We start from the raw sequence: 22,567 nt of genomic DNA on the forward strand, positions 1-22,567 counted from the left end.
TGCTGACATCCCAGGGGGCGTGAGGAACTTGTGAGCTAAGGGATTAAGGGGCAGGAGGACGTCTCCCAGCCTAGCTGGCTGGGAGAGCACAGGTGAGCAGCCCCACACAGCGCGGCCAGACAGCCAAAGGTGCTGGGGTCACAGAGGCACTTTGCTTACTCCTTTGTTCCAGGCTTCCTAGGTATGGTACCGATCACAATGGAAACCCATCCTTCATGGAAAGAGAATAGTGAAGTTGTTTCACCATGCTTCCCAGTTTGGGGGCAGCCATTTGCCAGGGAGGGTGAGGACCTGGACACAAGGCAGGCTACCCTCTTCTAGATCAGAGCAAAACCAGGACCCTCTCTTCGATCCAGTCAGCCTGAATCTCAGGCTTCCCCTTATTTCCAAAGTGGCATGCAAACATGGAAAAAATAAACTAAAATTGCAACCCAGATGTCTTGGGCAAATATAGTTACGCTCAGTTTTTGAGAGCACACTCTCACAGCATCTTGTGTGCCTTCTCTAGTAAACCAGCCCAGGTCTGCTCAAATCCATGGGATCTTCAACTTATGGGCACCATAATAGCTGTAGATCCCCTAGCATTCTCAAAAGTCCCATGGCCATTCCAGATGGATGAATAGTTAAGGGATTTTCCCAAAGAGCCATGGAGGAATGTGCTGAGGGGGAGGGCTGGCCCAGCGTGGACTCACCAGAGCAAGTGTTAAGTCCACTCTCTTCTGGAGCTGAGCAGAGACACTATTCTAAATATTTATGTTTTCCATATCTTGCACTTTCCTGCAGAGCCAACTTTCACTTCCAAGTCAGACACCAAAGTGGCCACAAAGCCAACTATTGTGCCAGGCTCCAGGCCGATGCCGTCAAAGCCTCCTGCTACAGGAACCACAGGGCTGATCAGTAATGAACCCTCCTCCCAAGCCCCATCTCAGACAACAGCAAAGGCCTTGGAACACACTCCCTCTGCCTCCCAGGAGACGCCAGGTTAGCACTGGCTTCGCATACTTTAGGAGAGGTCAGCCGCCCATGTGCTGCTTCTGAGGTGCAGGTGGAGACCTCGAGCTGACTGCATAGCATCATACCATCCGATCCAAAGTCCAGACAACTCAGTAACCCTCAGTCTCCTGCTCTGCTCTCTAACCTCTGTGCTCTGCCCTGGTTCAGTCCAGATGGAAAAGAAAGTCCATCTCCTGGATGTGACAAGGCTCACCGTATTGACCTGCATGGCAGAGGCTTTGCCAGTCTGAATAATATCTGCCTCCTCCTGATATGGGAGGACAGTGGAAGCCTTCTGCAGTCTGGATTCACACTCTGTGGGATGGAAAAGCTCTGGGTAAATCTATATCTTCCGTCAAGGCATATCTGATTCTCTGTGGGGTGTTTTTCTCGACCACAACACCACTGACTGTACTTCCCACGCTGTGTCTTTGATCCCCATAACTTATTTACTCCATCACCGGAAACCTGGACCTCCCACTCCCCTTCCCCCATTTTGCCCATCCCTCACACTCATCCCCTCTGGCAGCCATCAGTTTGTTCTCTGGATTCATGGGTCTGTTTCTGCTTTTGTCTGTTTGTTCATTTGTTCTGTTTCTTAAATGCTACATCTGAGTGAAATCATATGGTGTTTGTCTTTCTGTTTGACTTATTTCACTCATTTTCTATATCCATCCATTGTTATCTCAAATGGAAAGGTTTCATTCTTTTTTATGGCTAATATTGTGTATATGTATATATACACACACACACTATATATATATATGCAATATATACACAATATACAACATTGTGTATATATAATATATAATATATATATTATATAATATATATAATTTAATATATATTAAATATATATTACATACAATTATATATAATATATACACATTATAGTGTGTGTATATATATATAGTGTGTGTGTATATATATATAGTGTGTATATATATACACACACACTATATATATATACACACACTATATATATACACACACTATAATATTGTGTATATATATTTTATATAATAGTATATAATATATTTAATATATATTAAATATATAATAAATATATTATATATAAATATATAATAAATATATAAATATATGTGTGTATATATATATATATATAGTGTGTGTATATACACACACACACACACACACACCACATCTTCTTTATCCATTCATTTATTGATGGACACTTGGGCTGCTTCCGTATCTTGCCTACTGCAAATAATGCTGCAATAAACACAGGGGTGCATATATTCTTTTCCAATTAGTGTTTTTGTTTTCTTTGGGTAAATGCCCAGCAATAGAATTACTGGATCATAGAGATATTTCCATTTTTAACTTTTTGAGGAACCTCCATACTGTTTTCCAGAGTGGCTGCACCAGTTTGCTTCCCACCAGCAGTGCATGAGGGTTCCCTTTACTACACATCCCCACTAACACTTGTTATTTCTTGTCTTTTTTGATTCTAGCCATTCTCACAGGTGTAAGGTAATATCTCATTGTGGTTTTACATTTGCATTTCCCTGATGATGAGGGATGTTGAGAATCCTTTTATGTGTCTGTTGGCCATCAGTATGTCTTCTTTGGAGAAATGTCTATTCAAAAAAAAAAAAAAAGAAATGTCTATTCAGGTCCTCTGCCCATTTTTAATTGGATTATTCGCATGTGTGTGTTTGTGTTTGTATGTGTGTGTTTGTGCGGAGTTGTAAAAGTTCTTTATACATTTTGGTTATTAACCCCTTATCAGAGATGTCACTTGCAAATATCTCCTCCCCTTTAGTAGGTTCCCTTTTTGTTTTGTTGATGGTTTCCTTAGCTATGCAAACAGGGCATATTTGATTCTTAAGCATGGCCTAGCATCTAAATAAACTATCCTTATTCTTTGCTAAAGGGAGGTTGGTTTTGCCAGCCATGAATCTCTCAAAGCTTTAAGATGGGACCCAAACTGTCCAAAACTCCTCCTGCTTAATGAGAAATAAGTGCCCTTAGGACTCCAGGAATAACTGAGCTGCAATCTCTTCTCTGCAGGTACATATTCATACAATTCCGGAGCTGTGACTGGTAAGTCTTTTCTTTTTTTCTTGTGCTAACAGTGTTTATGCCCCTAAGACTTCAGTCTCAGGGCGTGGGATAGTTCTGGCTTATGCTGTGCTGCCCCAGTACGGCCCCTAGCAGCATCCCCCTTTCACTCTCAAAAGTGATTCAGCTTAGATAATAAGTTATAGGGTCACCCTACTTAGGGATTCTAACAGAACTATTTATCTCAATATTGGTAGCTCCTTACTGTTAGGCTACTGATGTGGGAACCAGAGAGCTGACGCATCACAAAAGAGCCTCCTTCCCCTAAGTAGGGCTAGCCTTGCATCCAGGACTTACCAGAAACCCACATGTGCGTACTGCTGTTATTATTACAATGATGTTGTTATTCTGCCATAAACCGCATTCATCTTTCACAGGGTGTTAGCATGATGCACCTTACGTGAGGACTGCTCAAATTTCTCAGTATAAAAGGTTTCTGTTTTATGGAAGACACACATAACTTTAAGGCTAGGAGAGAAAGTGAATGACCCAGTGAGTGTGAAGAGGAGAGTGGAAAAGCGATTGCACGATTTAAAGAAAAAGAGGAAGGATGGGGAGGAAAGTGGAAGAAAAGAGACAGAAGGCAGAGAGAAATGCAATCCTAAGAAAGAATCAAAGACTTTTGTCTGACAAGTTTTCAATAAGCCAAAAAAAAAAAAACCCACTATAATTTCGTACAGACAAAAGTTATTTCTATTTTCTATGTATTAGTTTTCCTACTGGAGAAGAACTCATATTTTTGTGGCTATATTTTATCTGCACCAAGTATCATCTAGGAGCGCCTGGATTGCTCAGTCGGTTAGGCATCCAACTGTTGATGTCAGCTCAGGTTGTGATCTCAGGGTCATGAAATTGAGCCCCACATCATCCCGCATCACCCTGCATCACCTCACATCACCCATGTTCAGCCTGCACTCAGTGGGGAATCTGCTTCTCTCCCTCGCCCTCTGCTCCTCCCTCTGCTCCCACTCTCTCTTCCTGTCTCTTTAAAATAAATTAATTAATCAATTAATTAATTAATTCAAAAAATCTTTTTTAAAAACAGTGTCATCTAGAGAAAAAAAAATAGCAAAACAAGTGAGGGGTACCTGGGTGGCTCAGTCAGTTAAGCATCTGACTCTTTCAGCTCAGGTCATGATCTCAGTGTAATGGGATCCAGCCCCAAGTTAGGCTTTGTACTGAACCTGGAGCCTGCTGGAGAGTCTCTCCCTCTCCCTCCGCATGGCATGGCACCCCCTTCCCTGCTCATACTCTCTCTCTCTTTAAAAAAAAAAAAAAAAAAAAAAAAAAAGGCCATCCAAGTGGCTTCGGTCATTTCAGCAGCCAGTTGATCAGAGTAGTTTTTAAAATGATCAAAATGTATATGCAAAGGCAAGACATTTTAAAAAGCCCCCCCCTAGAGAATATTTTCATGGAAAAACGATGGGATTTCATGACAAGGATGCTGAAACAAAAATATGTTTATCACTTAAGAGGCAACCAGTAAGTAAAGTAGCCAAACTAACTTTTCTCTTTATGTCACATGCTACATTAACCTTTCTAAAAAGCTTTTTTATTCATTTTTTTTGAATTGGTAATATTTGTACAGGGTTTAAAAATGACAAATTACAAAAAGATATAGAGCGAAAAGCCCCATCTCACATTGAAAATCCCCTTGCAGGAAGAATGCAACTCCTGCTACCAGATTTATGTATATCTACAGCCTTTCAGAGTCAACCTATAAATAGCTTCACGGAGGAAACCTGATGCTAGATCAGTATTTTATTCTATTTTACACCTTGCTTATTTTCACCTAGTGGTAGATCTCAGGAATCCTCCATATCAATATATAAAAAACCACTTCCTTCTTTAAAACAGCTATGAAATATCCTAGCATATGGATTTGTCACAATTTATGTAGCCAACCCCCTATTTGGACATGTGACTATTTACATTCCTTAGCTATGTTACAAACAGTAATTAATTGGAAAACCTTCTAACCTTTGCTATGTGCAAGTATATCTGTAGGATAAATCCTACACATAAAATTTGGGGGGGCGGCATCTTTTCGGGTTTTTTAAAGACTTTATTTACTTATTCATGAGAGACACAGAGAGCGAGAGGCAGAGACACAGATGGGGGAGAAGCAGGGTCCCCTCAGGGAGCCCAATGCAGGATTCGATCCTAGGACTCTGGGATCATGGCCTGAGCCAAAAGCAGACGCCCACCACTGAGCCACCCGGGTGCCCCTGAGGGGTATGTTTCCCATGTAGATTTTCAAACAACTACTTTATTATGGGATATCATCTTATATTTTTTCCAGTTCATGACTTTCATTAGATTGAAATATCAGAAACTTTCTCCTACATTCTGAAGTATAATGTAATAAGCACTAACACCTGCAATAGGCAAAGATAGCTCTGTGCAAAAAATTGTGGAAATACAGAGATTAAAAAAACAAATGCAAAAGCTTTAAATATTTCCGGCTTCAAGATAAACATGTTAGCACTAACAAGACAGATCAAGTATTTGTCAGCATAGAAATAAAAATAAGTTCTATTTCATTCAATGTTATTTAAGTTCTATCAGCTAAGAAGGTGTAAACTGACATTAAAATCATGCTAATTTTCTAAAAACACTTATTGATGATGCCTGCCAGGTATGTAGTACATAATCCAAGCCACCTGAGACCCAAGAGGATGCCCCTGTCAGGTACAAATGGCAGAGACACCTGCTGGCTCCTTGGGCATTGGTAGATGTTGTCATTTCTGCATGAATAAGCAACCAGTTGACCATGTTTGTAAGCAAATATAAATGCTTTACCATAGTAGTCGTTCAGGAAATGCTGATTAACTTAATATTTTCATCAGCCCATTGATAATTACCAATATCATAATTTTTAAAATAAGTTACATAAATGATTATCACAGCTTTTTAAAGTGTTTTTTTCTTTTTAGTTCAACAGAAAATGGTAAATGGTAGATGCTCAATAAATAGTAAATGGGTGAGCAAATGATATGTGAACTTGAGGACTTTAACATTTTAGTAAATGTTTAGGAAGTATGGTTCATCATTTCATTGTCTTAAATATCTATAGGCTCATTTGGCAGCCTTTTTTAAAAGATATTATTTATTTATTTGAGAGAGAGAGTACAAGCTGGGGGGAGGTGCAGAGAGAGAGGGAGAGAATCTCAAGCAGACTCCCCTCTGAGCACAGAGCCCCATATAGGGCTCAATCTCACAAGCCTGAGATCATGACCTGAGCTGAAACCAAGAGTCAGATGCTTAACCGACTGAGCCATGAGGTGCCCCTGGGAAGCCCTTTTAATCAATAATTTCATTCAATTATTCCAATATCCAATATCTGATCTTTGATTAGGCTATTCTCGAGAACTTCCTGATTATAACTGAAAAGGCCAGAATGTCATCTATGACAGTGTTTGCACTCCCATGTTCATTTAATACACTAGGAGGGAAGAGTTAATTTTTCAAACTGTTATGCATCTCATCTTTCATATCTGAAATAAATATGCTGCTGCTATGCTCAGCCTTTAATAGGAGCTAGCTCTATATTATATCATTCATCCGTTTATTCAATATAAATTGAGTTCTAACTCTACACCAGATTGGTCCTAAGTTGCAACAAAATGCAGATTTCTTGTTGAGAAGTAAATGGCACGTCACAAGTACCTCAATTTATGGACTGTACCTGGTTTAATTCAACCAATTAAGTATTTATTGAGTGCCTACTCTAAACCCAACACCTACTATGTGCTTAGTACAGTAAGAGACAGAAGAGAAACACTGCCCAGGAACAATGGATGGATATTCTTACTTCAAAACTTCCTTCATCAGTTGCAGGGACACCAGCACTCAGAAACAGCACTCTCTGGATGACCTAGTTTGCAAGTACTGCTAAGGAATGGTGACCTCCCATGTTCTCAGAGGACCTTTTCATCATCCACACTGAAAAGTGGCCACTGGCTGCCTTCGCCACCTTCTTCACTTTAGCCCCAACATGCTTTGTGGGGTTTAAGTCAAGGTGTGGAGCTACTGGCCTTTCTCAGCCTCCTGAGCAATAATCCACTTTTTCTCCCTCCTCCCCCAGACTCTAGTCCTCCTCTGTTCTCCTCCAGCTTGCCAAACCTCACTCTCTTGCTTTTTCTCCAACCCATGCATCTTGTAGGAAACACAAAAGGCAACTGATATGTTTACCTATCATATTAGTGATTCTGGTTTCTATTTCTTTACTCAATTTGCCTGGAGATAACTGAGGAAGAGGTCAAGGGCATGAGTTTGACACTGGATTCTAAGTGCTCGGTCACATCACTGGATCAAAAGCCCTCTTCTCCCTGGAGTTGGGAGTCAACAGGCTTATCATACGGAAGAAGCAGGAAGAGGCATTGTGAAAGTAGAACTACAGTTGACATCAACTGGCCTTTTCCAATAAATCCCTCCATGGACAGTAAATGCATGCCTAGCTGATTAGTCAATGTGAAGAAATAGTTTACCCCAGCGTACACACACACAGCGTGTGCTTAGAAAGTATTTCTGGTATTCAATCATAATGATGATTAATGTTAAGTCTGAAAACTCAAAACATTTTTCACTAATTTGCTATGCTTCCTGTTATTTCCTGTGGGACTTTTCTATTCTTATTTATATTTACTGAGGCACAAGTAGATTTGCTTTCACAACTTCATTGTTTCTTCTGATGACAGCACCATTTCAGAAATATCAGGGGAAAAGCGAAGTTTTTAAAAAAGAAAATAAAGATTATCCACAATCCCCCCCCCCCATTACTTAAGACTTTGGTATCTATTCTTCAAGGCTGTCCTATGGATATATAGGCACACACATGGCTTATGAGACACTATTTTTTGGTTCATTTTTACCCCAGACAGTTTTTTTCCACTTAAGATATTGGGGACAGGGACATCCTTCCATGTTAATAGATTCATTTCATAATTTTCACAAGTTGAATGATATTCCCATGCATGGGTGGACTACAGTTTATTTAGTTAATTTTCTATTAATAAGAGATTGAGGTTAACACTCAAAAAATTGCTTTAAATAATACTTTAGTGAATACTCCTGAATGTATTTGCCCATTTTCTTAAATCAATTCCTAGAAGTGGGACTAGAGAGTCAATGGGTATGGTCTTCTCTAAAGCTTTTGTTATATGTTGCCACTTGTCCTTGAGAAAACCTGAACCATTTTACTCCTCCCTGGTGGAGAATCTGAGTGTTTCCCCACATCCTTGTCTTTCTGTTTTCCAACAGAGTGGTATTTTGAAAGGCCAAGGTGGGAGATTTATCCGGTACACAAGGCCGTATGCTGGTTATACAGACATAGGTCCAGAAAGCTTAACGTCTAGATGTGACTCACGGTCCCCAGTCAGACCCCTGGCTTCACACCCTAGATGTTCAGGGCTGAGATCTTTCATGTAGGGCAGGTGGGTGTTTTTTGCAGGGTGATTTCACAATATTAAGGCAAATTGGCCCTGGAGCTTATTACTGATGCAAGTGTTTTTATTTTTTTTAAGATTTCATTTATTTGAGAAAAAGAGAAAGCAAGAGACAGAGCATGAGTGGAGGGGGAGGGGCCAATAGAGAGGGAGGAGCAGGCTCCTTGATGAGCAGGGAACCCCACTCGGGACTCAATCCGACCCTAAAACCCTGAGATCATGACCTGAGCTGAAGGCAGATGCTTCACCGACTGAACCACCCTGGCACCCTAATGCAAGTATTCTTAAAATAGTTAGGTTTACCGGGCCCTCGGGCTAAGCCCTCTTGCTTCCACATGGAGATCCCCCTCTTTCTATCCTGTCTAATAAATCTCAAATGCCCTAGGACTGCTGACCTCCTACCTGCAAGTGCTGCCATCATTCCAGGCTGTTCCTTTCAATTCAGCCCAAACAGGATGGTTCCCTTCTCCTAAGCCATCACCTGACTCTCCTCCTATCTGTAACACCTCTCTTACAATGCCTCCTCTTTCTCCTCACCACTCTTTCTCCACCATAAAAAGTTGTCAATAAAAAAACAACGATGGGGTCACATGGGTGGCTCAGTTGGTTAAGCATCCGACTCTTTTTTTAAGATTTTATTTATTTGAGAGAAAGACAGAGAGAGCACGCACACAGGAGGTGGGGGTAGGGACAGAGGGAGAGGAAGGGGATCTCCAGCTGACTCCCCACTGAGCCAGAAGCCCAACACGGAGTCCATCCCACCCCCCTGAGATCATGACATGCGTCAAATGAACTGGTGGTATTGGTGGGGAAAGACTGTACTTTTTGCCCCAAAGGAGAGTAGATCGGACTGCATGGACCTCAAGAAATGTTAATAACAGTAAGCTCACTGGGAAGGCATCTGGATCTCTCTGCAGGAATATAAATTGGGAAGAACTCTCAGATTCTTAGAAATGCTACCACGACTTTCCTCATGACAGCTTAGTTCTGTTCTCTTGCAGCGGCGATCTTCACACCTGTCACTGTGCTCTGTGTAGTGTGTGTGGTATTTCTTCTGGTATGTTACAAAAAAATGAGGTGAGTAGCGCCAAGAGACTCCGAGATTCTTACTGGCTGAGATTCTTGCTTCCCTGTGAGAAAAGAGCTGCATCACAATGATTGTGGGCCTTCCCACCTTCCTGGCTATCTGAGGCAGGCTCTCATGCTCACCCACAGGCCCATCTTGGCCAAAAGGAGAGCCAGCCTTGGGCGGCCCTTCGCAGGACACCAGTCAGTTGCACAGCAGCCAGGACCTAACTGGTAACAAAGGTTTACCAGAAGGAAAGAAAAGAATGAACAGTTTTCTTTCCTTTTCAGAAGCAAAGAATGTATCCGGTGACCAATCTGATAGATATGCAATTGCTACAATATGAGCATGAATATATTTTCTTGAATGCACTCATGAAATATAGGCACACTTTATTTTTGTGCTTATTCATGTCAGCCTGACTTTTGTATTTCTAATAACTGAAATTCTGTATTTCAGCATTTGTGACAAAAGCGTTTCTGCAGCTTGCTGAAATTTCAGTTTTTATTATTATTCTAATCTTGAGGCATTTTAATCATTAAAACCTCAAATGGCAAATCCACCTTCATTTCACACATCTATCAGTTAGAAACCAGTAACCAGCATTCCATATTGATATACAATGTATACAACATTATACAATGAACAATGGAAATCAGATTTGTTGAAACTAAACTTTTAGTTGCTAGTAATAAAGAATTCTTTTCTAAATATATCAGTATAAGAGTTATACCACCCTTTAAGCCTCACTTTGGCAAAATGAATGTTCCGTGAAATGCTACTGTGAGGCCAAAATGAAAAAGTCATCTAAAAATTCACATCAGGGATGACTGAGTGGCTCAGCAATTGAGCATCTGCCTTTGGCTCAGGGTGTGATCCTGGAGTCCCGGGATCAAGTCCCACATCAGGCTCCCTGTTGAGGAGCCTGCTTCTCCCTCTGCCTGTATCTCTGCCTCTCTCTCTCTCTCCGTGTCTCTCAGAATAAATAAATAAAATCTTTTAAAAATAAAAATTAAAAATTAAATAAAAATTAAGAATTAAATAAAAATTTACATCAATCTTTGAAAGCTATTAATACCATCCCAACCAAAAGAAATGCCATAAACCTAAGAGATCATTTAGAAATGAAGGTTAATGTATTATTACTCAAAAAACTGTCAAAACAGTCCCCCAAATGCTGAAATGTTGGCAAAATCAAAAATGACTTTTAAAAGGATTTTCAGTGTTTACAACTAAGTTTCTACATGAAATGTTGTATTTCGAGTTACATTCTTAAGAGATTATAATGATTGTACTCATTAGCTTAAAAAATGTACACAATCTTTTCTAAGAATAACACATTAAAAATAGGATCTAACAAGAATTTGTAAATTTGGTATATATGGCCAATAAACTTGCGGGTAAGATGAAAATATCAATATTCACTGACTATAGTAAAGAAATATTGATAAATTGGGGCGCCTGGGTGGCTCTGTGGTCAAGCATCTGCCTTTGGCTCAGGTTATGATCCTGGGGCCCTGGGATCAAGTCCCACATTGGGCTCCCTGCAGGGAACCTGCTTCTCCCTCTGCCTATGTCTCTGCCTCTCCCTCTGTGTCTCTCATAAATAAATAAATAAAATCTTTTTTTTTTTTAAAGAAACATTGATAAATGATATCTTTAAGAATTGGTAAGCCTGAAAAGCATTACTACTTGGTACATTCTGTGAAGCAATTCTTTGCTGTATACTTATTTTTTTTACAAATGGGTTATTAGGTAGATTTGTCATTCAACAAATTGGCTTTCAGCAGATTATCTTCAGTACATTGGCCTAGAGCCCTGATTTACAGTTTAGCACTCACTCCAAGGAGCTCAAAGTGCTTATGTACAGGATAATTGAAGTGGGGATGATATACAATATCCTATTAGTTTCAGGTGTGCATTATATGAATTCAGCATTTTTATGCATTATGAGATGATTCCCATAAGTCTAATTACTATCAGACAACCAAATGAAGCTACTACAATATGATTGACTGTATTCCCTGTGCCGTACATCACATCCCTGTGACTTATTTATCTTGCAACTGGAAGACTGTACCTCTTAATCCCCTTCCCCTATCTCACCTGCCCCTCAGCCCCTCCCCTCTAGCAACCATGTTTGTTCTCTGTATCTACAAGTCTGTTTTATTTTTGTTTTTTATATTCCGCAAATGAGTGAAATTGTATAGTATTTGTCTTGCTCTGTCTTATTTCACTTAGCATAATACCCTCTGAGTCCATTCACGCTGTCACAAAAGACAAGATCTCCATTATTTTGGTGGAGAAATACTCCATTGTGTATATACACACCACATCCTTTTTATCCATTCATCTGTAGATGGACACTTAGTTGCTTCCATATCTTGGTGGGTGTAGATAACACCACAGTGGACATGGGGTGCAGATATCACTTCGAATTGGTGGTTTTGTTTTCTTTGGATTCAAAGTGTTACTTTGAAATGTCCTAAAGACTTGCCTCTCCTCAAGAGGTAGATGCTATAATCTGTGGAGGAAACTGCTGACCCAGACACTGCTGACCCAGGCCCTAAAAACATAAGTCCTTCAATGACGGGGAAACATGTGGAATTAACATGTTCTGCTTCTCCCCACTCTTCATTACTCAGGAATCGATTCATATATGTTTCTTGAAACATGTACCAAGTACCAAGAACTGTCTGAAAAGGTTGATGAAGGTGACATAATTTTTGCCAAGATGATCACATGTGGCTTAGCTGGGCTCCTGGGTACTCTCTCCCTTTTGTTCCTGCCCTTTGAACTACTGCTTCTTAGCAGAGGATTGGAGAAGATGGGGTAAGCTGCTCCAGCAGTAGCACTGGTGAATCTTAGGAGGCTGAGGGGGTCAAAACACCAAAGTCAGATTGAAATGCCAGGTTGAATGGACGTAAGCTAGGTTTACTCCATCTGAGTGTTCATTGGGAATGACCTGTTCACTCAGGGAGACCCTCTCCTCCTTTCAAAACCTGTGAATGATCTGCTTTACAGGCAAACTTCGCAGACACCCCAGGTTGAAATGGAAAGCATGGAAGAGGTGCCAATGACGAGGGGAGCCAATGGCAAAGAAGACACTGCAGAAAACTACCCGCACAACCTAGAAGACTCCAGGGGGGACCTGAGGGCAGCAGAGGCTGAAGCGAAGGCACCAACCCTGCCATAGCCAGAGAGGACCTGGAAACAACTCAAGGTGGTGGGTGCCAGGAAAGAGCCAGTCAGGAAGACAAATGCCTTGGCATCATTTTATCGACGGCACCCACTCAAGACACCTCCTGTATTTATAGGCTTTTCAGTCTCATGTTGGATGGTTGGGACCTGCCCTGCCCGGCCCTGTCTGGCCTCTGGTATAGGGCTGGTGTCCCCCAAATCCCAGCAGTTGAAACCTTCCTGAGAGTGGTCAAAGGCCTCGGCCTTCCTTTCATGTCACTGTGACATTTATTCAGGATAGCTTAGCAGCTTGACTATTCCATCCCTCATCCTGACCTGCAGTTTACAGAGGAGGCTATAAGATAATCATGAGGCTCTAAGATAATTATGAGTCTCCTCCTGGCTTAGGAGATGTCTACAAGGATGACAACAGCGTTGCAGTTCCAAAACACTTGCTGTCCCTCTAGTTAGGTGTTCTGCATGCACTGAAAGGGAGCAAAGAGGTATTATGCTCCATTAATCCACTTGATTTAAGTATTCAGAAAGAAGGAAACTGAACTCAGTGATATTTTCCATATATATGCACTTCTATTTATACTCCTTGTCTATTATAGCTACATATTTTATATAACGTTATTTTGAAATTGTGTCTTATATAAACAAAATGTCTATTTTCAATACAAAAAAAATGCACTGAAAGAATCGCTGAGGAGATGTAATGGGCCTCAAATAAAGAAGAGGAGAAAGAGCGGGAATGCAGAATCCCAAATGGTTGAGCTTGGCTTTTCTTTCTAAAAGAAAAGGGGGGGGTGGGGAAACTTGCCTAAAGCTGGATCAGATCACAGTTTTAGAGAATCTCTAATAAGATTTCCATGTGAGAAGCAAAAAGTGGCAGGTTATGACCCAAGTGGGCCTGGCACATACACTGTCTTGTTCCCTACATTGTTCTCTTTTTCTATTTTTTTTTTGTTCTCTTTTTTTAATAACACTTATTTATAAATTCAGGGGCCTAATCTGACTCTCTCATTTTATAGATGAGAAATATGAGGTCTATAGAAGTTGATTTGCCCAAGGTCACATGGCTCGATTAATGCCAGGTTGGGCAACATTTAGGAAGGGCCATGGGGCAGGAGAGGACCAGTCCCAACCAGAAACCAGCCATTGACTGCCTCACGCACGGCCAGGTGCAGTCAGGCAGCCATCACAAGCATCTGGAAAGTGGGGCACGGGCTCAGCAATCATCCACATGCCACCAGCAGCTGCCAAAGGGCCTTTCCTTACTAACTTCTTCATGTCATCAATTTAGATGGTTTCATCAAGAGCGAAGGAATGGTGGGAATTTCCAATGGCTGGTGTTGTGATTTTAGAGCTGTGCCATTTTCATTCCCTATAATTCTCTTTCCCAACAAGAGGAAACTCATTGCTAACACATGAGCGGAGACATTGTATTCTCTGGCCTTAAGTACTTGATTTTCCTGAACCTATCTGAGTATTTAAATGTTTTGCCTCTCTCCTCAGCTGTTTACCCTACATTTCTAGAGCTTACCATTAACTGGATCCATTTTGTTCTTTTAAGCAGTTTGAAAGAGTCTGATCCTTGTTATTTCAAAAACCAATTTGACAGAAGACACAACTTGGCACCATAAAAACTGGTAGCTGTTCAGTAGAACCAGAATTCTGAAAGGTTTCTAATGAGTGTAAAAAGGCCATTAGGCTACTTTATAGATTTGCAGTTCCATTTTACTGTCACCTTTGGAAAACTAACATGATGAACTCTGGGGCCCCATTTCAGAGCTGTAGAATCACCTGGCTCAGGTCCACCACAGAGTAAGTCTGTGATGCATCGGGCAGGCACCAACCACATTCAAGCTGAGGAAATTACATGACCAAAGTTAGATCTAGGAAAAGTAGATCTAGACAGGGAAGCCAGCAGGGTGGACTGATGTCTGGAAGGACCAAAACCAGTGGGTTTGGGGTGGATAAATGAATCAAGTGCTTTTTTAATAGAAGTAAAGAGGTAAAAGTAATTCTCTTACTAGGTATACAGTCCTTAGCAATGCGTCTAAGTAACCTGTATGATGCCAAGTCACGCCACAGCCCCAGGATTCACCCAGTGAGCAGTGATGAACATCTTGAAATTAAGAACTATTTTCACCTTTGAATTTTCAGGGACTGATGCAGTGCCCTGAAGGTGATTAAGGGACTCTAAATAAATAAAAGATTCTTAACCAAAGTACAGCACATTTTTCTGACATAGGATAGCCTGTTCTCAGGCATGGCTATAAAGAAGGTGATGTTTGGGGGCCACTCAGCCACTTGTCTTTCTGCATCTGGTTTCCCCATCCTGCCTTGACAGTTCCAAGCATTGCCTCGAGTTCTATCCTCATTTTACACATAAATAGTACCTGACTGATTCCCAGACAGCTTGGGAGGACACATGGGACCTGGAAGTGAAGGAGGAGTATGAGGAGAGCAAAGGCAACCTACAGTGGAAGGGTGGATGTGAGTTCTACGGGCAACTAAGTATTACATAGTGGTGTGAGGCACACTTCTTCCACTGCATCAGGGCCCCTTCCGAGTCCCTCCTGCCTCCCCCCTACCAGCAGGTTGCATGCCACTGTTCTCAGGACTCACCACTTTCCCCTAGCCTACCCAAAAGTCCTGATTCCTTCAATCTGCTACTTGCTCTAGTTATCCGTTGCCGGAAAACCAACCATGGAAAACAGCAGCTTTAAACTACCACAGTTTATTATCTTTAGGGGCCAACGGGCTCAGCCAGGTGGCTGTGCTTTATGTGGCATCAACTAGATGCACTCACTCAGCGGCATTGAGTGTGGCTGGGCTGAGCCAGAAGGTCTAAGAAGGCTTCATGGGCTCATCGGGTGCTTTAGCACTCCTCTGAGCTAGCTTGGGCTTCCTGGCAGCATGGCGGCCTTGGGGCAGACAGAAGAAACTGCCAGGCCCCTTAAAGGCCGGGGTAGGGTCTGCCACACATCACTTCTGTTGCATTTTATTGGTCAAAGCAAGTCAGCAGGCAGCCAGATTCAAGGGGAGGGGAACAACAAAAGGAATCCATGGGAACTACCTTTGGAGACCACCTACCACAGTACCTCCCAGGGCCATCAGAGAAATGCAATTTGTCTTTCAATATTTGGCACTCAGTAAATGCCAAAAAATCTCTGATGCATTAATGAATTAAATGATCCAGGGATACCTGCAGGGTACTGAGAAGAGTCCATCTTTTAATTTTTTTTTTTAGTGGAAAAGGATTTGAAAGTTCTTCAACGGGCAAGCTGTTAGCCCACATCTGTCAGCTGGCTGCAAATCTACATAATTCACATTGTTTTTCCCTCTTTCATTTCCTGTCATCCACAACATTTGCCATGAAGAAAATTGATTGCTCTTCATCTTTCCATGATCATTAATTAATACTTTTATTTTCTTCTTTTTAAACCTTCTAGACATTAGGAATAGAACGGGGACCAAAAAGACACATTTAAGGGTCTCTCCATGTTTCTAACTGTCCAATCCATTGTCTTCATCAAGGAAGGACCTTTGACTATCAGCCTCAGAACATCAAGAATGTAACAGAGAATCTTGAGTTTGTTTGTTTTCCCACAAGCCTAGGCTCCTTGAAGGCCAGACCAGCTAGATTCAAATAGTAGTAGCCCCGATACATCACGCTGCCAAGGTGTATCTGGAATTCAGTGTGTGGCTATGTTCCCAGAATTTATAAATCTACAACACTACATTAATGTGGAATTCTGGCTCACTCTTTTCTCCCCCAAGAGCCTATTTGTAAATCTACCCATTCTACTTTTCTTCTTTTTAGCTCTCCAGAATGCAGCACATCCATTCTTCTCCCATTTTGGGGACCCAATATTGTGTTGGAGTGCCTTATTGCCCAGTAACTTAGAGAAGCAGGTGTCCCTTCTGCTCCCACCAAGGTGTGGGGCCCTGATGCTAGCCCATCAGATACGCTCACCTAGGTAGCACGCACAAGCTGTGCTAAGAATATGGGATGAACACGATGGAACTTACACAGCAGCACCCAGCAGTGCTTCAAAATGATCAAACGGTTGTCATACTGCTTATTGGCTCTGCAGATTTTGGCGTTTGTTCATATCCATTTTCCAAATCGAATCCTCCAACTTCCCATGATCCTATGAGTCCCCAACATGCTTTCAAAACATTTTTTTTCTCCTTAGAACAGACCCAATTTTCATTACTTCTCACTGAAAAATTCCTAACTGATATGGAATTTGGTGCTAAGAGAGCATACTGCCAACTAGAGAAGTAGAGAACTGGGGACTATCTGTGATTGGTTATCTGTCTTAGAGAGAGAGGGTAGGAAGTAGTGAAAGTCCTGCTAATATTATGAGATGGGAACCCAGCAGCCCGTGGCATGCAGTGAATTAGTTCCCTGAAAGACACCTGGACTGGCACGCCCACTGAAGGCCCAGTTCTGGAAGACTGCATCCCTGCCATCCTAAAGTATGATCGGTGAAGAAAGTCAAGACCATAAATAGGTGGCTACTATTAGTGACAGTGAATAATTTAGAAGAGAGAGTAACAAGCTCAAATCCTTAAAGTCTCAATTCAAGCCAAAGATAGAAACCTAGAGGGGCAGCTGGGTGGCTCAGTGGTTGAGCATCTGCCCTTGGTTCAGGTCATGATCTTGGAGTCCTGGGATCGAGTCCTGCATCAGGCTCCCCGCAGAGAGCCTGCTTCTCCAACTCTGCCTGTCTCTGTTTCTCTCTGTGTCTCTCATGAATAGGTGAATAAAACCTTACAAAAAAAAAAAAAAGATGGAAACCTAGAGACTTCTATAACCAGGCTGACTCTCATCCTTCAGAGAGCAAAGCCAAGAGAACTGGAAACCCAAATGAAGAGTCTGAGTCCTCACGCCGTTGAAAAACATTAGCCAAGTTTATAGCCCCACCAGGTTTCTTAACTGCAAGGCAGGGCATGGTTGGATAATACTGGAAGAAAGATACAGGGGAAATCTGCAGGGCTTACAAGTAACGCCACTCCCCCACTTACCCCACCTTGTCCTCAGAGGCAGCCCCCAGTTTTGTCTGGTAATGCTGCTCCTCACTTCAAGGTAATGGTACTTCCTTGGCCAAGGAATAATCTTGCAAGAGGAAGCCTGCCCTACTAGTGAACCACCTCCCAACTCCTGTTCTGTAATGGAAGAGGTTCCAATGGCTCCCACGAAGGCCATCCAGAACCTTGCTCCAGGCTGCCTCCCTCACGGCATTTCCCACTGCTTCCCAGGACCTGCCTTGCTCCGTGCTCATGGGTCAGGCATATTGCTCACAATCACCTCATCTGTCAGTGCTAGCCACCCTCTGCACATCCACTCTACCCTTCGAGAGGCAGCTTGATTTCTACCTTCGACGGGGAGCCTTCATTAACTACACACACACACACACACACACACACACACACGCGCGCGCGCGCGCGCAGAATCATCTGCCTCTGAGCTCCTGTAACATTCATTACGGGCCCTACAAATGTGGCGTTTGCTTACTACTACCTTGGTATAGTGGAGGGAGCACAGGACTTAGAAAATCTGAGGGCCAAGCTTTCTTTGGACTTTGTTGGCCTCATCAGCTTGGAAGAACCCCTGGGGTTACACAGAATGACATTCTGTCTTTAACAAGGAGATAAGGTGCATATCGTCCTTCTCAGCAAGGGGCGGAGCAAAAGGGATGTTTGAAAGTGCTTTGTAACTGGCATATGTTTCTGCACTTGTGCTCTTGCTCTCTCTCTCTCTCTCTCCACACTAGAGATGCTGAAATTGAAGCTCTGGGACTTATCCTTGAGGTGCTTTCAGCCAAAAGAAAGACCTATCAAAACAAAGACCTCACACCACAAGCTTAGTCCATACGAATGCCACAGGAGTCGTAAACACAATAATGTTGCAGAAGCTTGGGAAAGGAAGAAATCACTAGAAGGCCTGGATGTTTGAGGAGACTTTTTCAATGTAATGAGACTTGTGATGAAGGATGGGTGGGATCTAAGTAAATAGATACAGGCAGGGAGGGTTCTAAAAGCAGGAATGACACGCTCGGAAAAGGAAGAGCGAGGCAGCTGGCTGGTGGGAGAGAGTAAGGCTGTGGCAGGATGGCTTGGTAGCTCCATGTTAAGCCAGCTGAAGCAAAGGAGCCTTCAAGAGCAAGGGTCTTGCAGGGACTGGATACAGTCAGAACCCTGGGGTCCTCCCCCCTCGTCCCTGGTTCTACCCAACAGCCCCTGTCTGGTAGATACCATCACCATGAACTCAGATGGTGACCTTCCCAGGGCTGTGTCTTCAGTTCTCCGGGTAGAGAGATGAAAGCACAAAGTACAGAGTAAGTGTATCGGCTTCAAAATCCCCTTTGAGAGCAAGGTGATTGAGAGCAGCATGCAAGCTGCTCTAAGCCACAGGGCCCCAAGGCCGCCTGGCTGCCTGTGGTTGCTGAGGTCTTCAGCATGTTCAGATTAGCTTTCGTTTCCAGAAGCACCCTGGGTGCTATCCAGCGGGGGCAGCTTAGAAAGAATTCTAGTTGCCGCCCTGCCTGAGTCCTGTGTAATTATAGCTGCTATGTTCTTGAATTAGGCGTCAACTTTGAAGAACGCCATGGCTAGGAACATCTGAAAACCTTCTATGCACTCAGTTTTTAAGAAATGTAGTTTTGTTGTTGTTGTTGTTTTTGTTTTTTAGAGCTGTAGTTCCAACTGTTTCCATGGCGGCAGGACAAATACCATGGGTTTGGAGACATGAATTGGAGCCCGGGCTCTGCTCTACGTGCCACCCAGTACGGGTGGTCTGGGTCCAACCCTACAGACTGTTTTATCACCTGCTCTTCCAGCTTTGTTGTGGGAAATCACATGGAATAAGGTACATGAAGTCCTAAGTGTGTCTACCATGTGGGAGGCATTTCCTAAACGAGATCTGTTTATATACTGGATAATCCCCTATTGGTGGCTGCCCACCCCTCCCCTTCCTTTTCGAACAAGTCCCAACATTGAGGTATTTCTTCTCTTCCACGTAGCCACAAGCAGACATCCCAAGCACGAAAGGAAAGGAAATCCTGATTATTTTAAGCCATGCCCTTGCCAGAGATCGGTTCAGGAATGGGCAGGTGACCTAGTTCTCACCACTGAGGCATGAGGTTGACCAGGGAAGCCGCTGGGAAAGGTTTCCTGGCTCCTATGAGACACAGAAGACCAGCTTCTCACTGTCACTGCTCCATCTGGACACTCTGCCCAAAACTTCTGCCAACAGCCTGTTGCAGGGAAGTCAGGTGGGGGAGAGGGCTTCTCCACAACAGTGCCAAGCAGCTTACGTTGCCGCCCCACAGTGCGTCCTTATCTGCTATCCTAGGCGGAATTGTAACATTCTTTTGTTCAATGCCCTTCAGAGTTTTTGTTTTGGGTTACAGCCCAAAGGGTGATACAAAATCCGATACTGAAATTGGTGAGAGGAAATGGGGCTATCAAAACAGATCCTAATGTGGGAACTGACTGAGCAGAGGCAGAAGAAAGAAGGGTAGGTGGTAACGTCCCTATGACTCTAGGCTAGAAAGCCAGGGCCCCTCTGTTTTGTAGCTGGAAAGCAACAGATTAAAATGTTGCCTGTTTTACTCTGGGTCCAGATTAGGAAAACATACTGTTAGGAAAATGATGGCTTAAGACGTCTATTGAATTGGACATTTAAAAAAGGAAAACCAAACCAAAGCACTGATAATCGTGTCGGCTACTTCTTCAGTTGAAGAGTAGACCAGAAAAGATGGCCCGGCCAAGAGGTCTTTTCTGCCCAAAGCACAAGCTGGACATTCTGACGGCAGCAAGAAGCCCCCGGAGGGCTTTAAACAGGAGGATGACATAATTTCCCCTTCATTTTAAGATGCCGGGTCCTTCCCCGTGGAGAGTAGGAGAGCTAAAATGAGCAAAAGTACAAGGCAACTGCAGGATGTGGCCTCGGGCCAGGTGAGGCGAGAGTGCTGGTTCCAGAGGGAGGATAATGGAGAGAAATGGATGAAGCCGAGATCCTTAGAGGCCAGGTCAGAATGATTTGCGCTGGTGCCTTTACAGATGTGGGGAAGGATGAGGGGAGGGAGCAGTTGGGGCGGGGGAGAAATCAAGAGTGCGTTTTGGGTATGTTTGAGGCCAATGGAGTCAGCAAGCAAAGGTTGAAACTCCTCTCTCCAGCTGTTCTTCCTCTTCATTCAAACCCCCAGGAAATTACTGGTGGGGAGGGACAGGAGAGACAGGAGGGACAGGACCACGGGGCTCACGAGGAGAATCGAGCAGTAAGACCCCAGGGAGGAAGAGAGTCCCTGGCACATGCTCTGAAACCCACCCCCCAGCGCCGCAGCTGAGGGCCTTCCTTGAAGCATCTAGAGAGGGGTGTGTGAGGTCTGAATCTGGGCGCGGTGTCTGGAGGAAGTCTCGGTGCCTCCTTCGGGACCAGCCCGACTGCACCCATCCACCGGCGATCCAGAGCTGTCAGCTTTCAACCCCTCTGTGTGCAAATCCAACAGTGCAGGGGCGTTTAGGAAGGGGTACTGCTGAAGACCAGGCCAGAGGAGAAGTGCTGAACCTCAGGTGGTCTGATCATTGAGGGGCATCCAAGTCCCTTTTCCATCCAGGTGGTTGGCCCACAGGCAGCCCCGGCCCCCTGGTAGGAGCGGGTACAACACGCGCCCGGGGCCTAGGCTCTCCGGGCAGGGTGACTTCCCATCCCGGGCGCTGGTTCTGCTGTGTTCAGTGCTTAGGCACCTGGGTGTGAATCTTAACTGTTTGCCTTCTTGGCTCCCATGCCCGGGCAGCCAGATGGAGAAGCACGCATCCACTACAAGCATGGTGTTGGGATCCAGCCTGCGCTGGCTGCTTCCACTCATGCCCTCCACATGGGCCTCAAACCTTCCACACTCTCTGGGTGACCCGAAAGGTGATGTCACTAAAGACACGCTAAAATGATTGAGGGCGAGCTTCCTAAACTTCCTCCTTCGCCATTTAGAGTTGTCTTCCTTTCTATCTCTGATCCCACCCCTCCTCCCCACCCGCTGCCCTTCACCCCTCCTCCCCACCCGCTGCTCCTCACCCCTCCTCCATGGGCCCCTCTGCTAGATCCCACTCAACACGGAGGCATGCTCACATTTCTTGCACTTTAAAGACAAACTCCCCTCTCCGATGCCAGGTCACCTCTCTTCCACTGTCTTCCCCATTCCCAACCTCCTCACTGGAGACTCGTCTACGTGGACCATGTCGGTTTTTCACTTCCCACACCTATACAGGCAGAGTTCATACCAATCGTGATAGGAGAGACCTTACTGGAAAGGCACCCCAACCCTGTCTGCCCCTCCAGAAGGAAACTGTTTAAAGAATCTGTTGGCCACTTGTTGGGGTGTGCATCTCTGTATCTCTAAGTAAGCTCTCATCAACTTCTACTTTCATTTTTCAGTCTCAGGCATAGTGGCCAACTTCCTACTGTGGAAGCAGAAGGTGGAACACCCGCACCCCCTTCCAATCACACGCTTCCCTGCCTCCAACACACCCGCTAGCATTAGGAAGCCTACGGAAACACAACTGTGTGCAGCTGAGCAACATTCTTCTCTTCTATACAACCTACTGCTTTAATTATTAAAGATTAATGCCCTCGTTTTCCTGTCCCATTTGCTTAGTTTTCTGGTGTTTATCACTCTCTAGACTCAACACTCTGCCTGTTAATGCAAACAACCGACCAAGGTGTTCTGGAACACTTGGTACAGCCTCCTATCCCCTTCTGCTTTGGACAGCTTGTTTC

The 22,567-nt window shown here is 43.6% G+C and overlaps 1 protein-coding gene across 6 annotated transcripts in view; it reads left to right on the forward strand.

Annotated features, from left to right (window-relative positions):
* Positions 1 to 22,567, forward strand: part of IL15RA (interleukin 15 receptor subunit alpha) — a 63,730-nt gene that overhangs the window by 38,597 nt on the left and 2,566 nt on the right. For 2 of the 6 annotated variants that reach the window (XM_041765753.1, XM_041765755.1), the window contains 4 exons: positions 784 to 981; positions 3,028 to 3,060; positions 9,527 to 9,602; positions 12,616 to 13,540. In XM_041765753.1, coding sequence (XP_041621687.1) covers positions 784 to 981; positions 3,028 to 3,060; positions 9,527 to 9,602; positions 12,616 to 12,787 — 479 coding nt within the window. In that variant the 3' untranslated portion in view covers positions 12,788 to 13,540. Of the gene's footprint in view, positions 1 to 783; positions 982 to 3,027; positions 3,061 to 9,526; positions 9,603 to 12,615; positions 13,541 to 19,480; positions 19,742 to 22,567 lie in introns of those variants that run through there. The other 4 variants (XR_005989368.1, XM_041765754.1, XM_041765756.1 and 1 more) reach the window with 4 other exon arrangements.

Source organism: Vulpes lagopus, chromosome 8 (genome assembly GCF_018345385.1).
Source record: "Vulpes lagopus strain Blue_001 chromosome 8, ASM1834538v1, whole genome shotgun sequence".
NCBI classification, from domain to species: Eukaryota; Metazoa; Chordata; class Mammalia; order Carnivora; family Canidae; genus Vulpes; species Vulpes lagopus.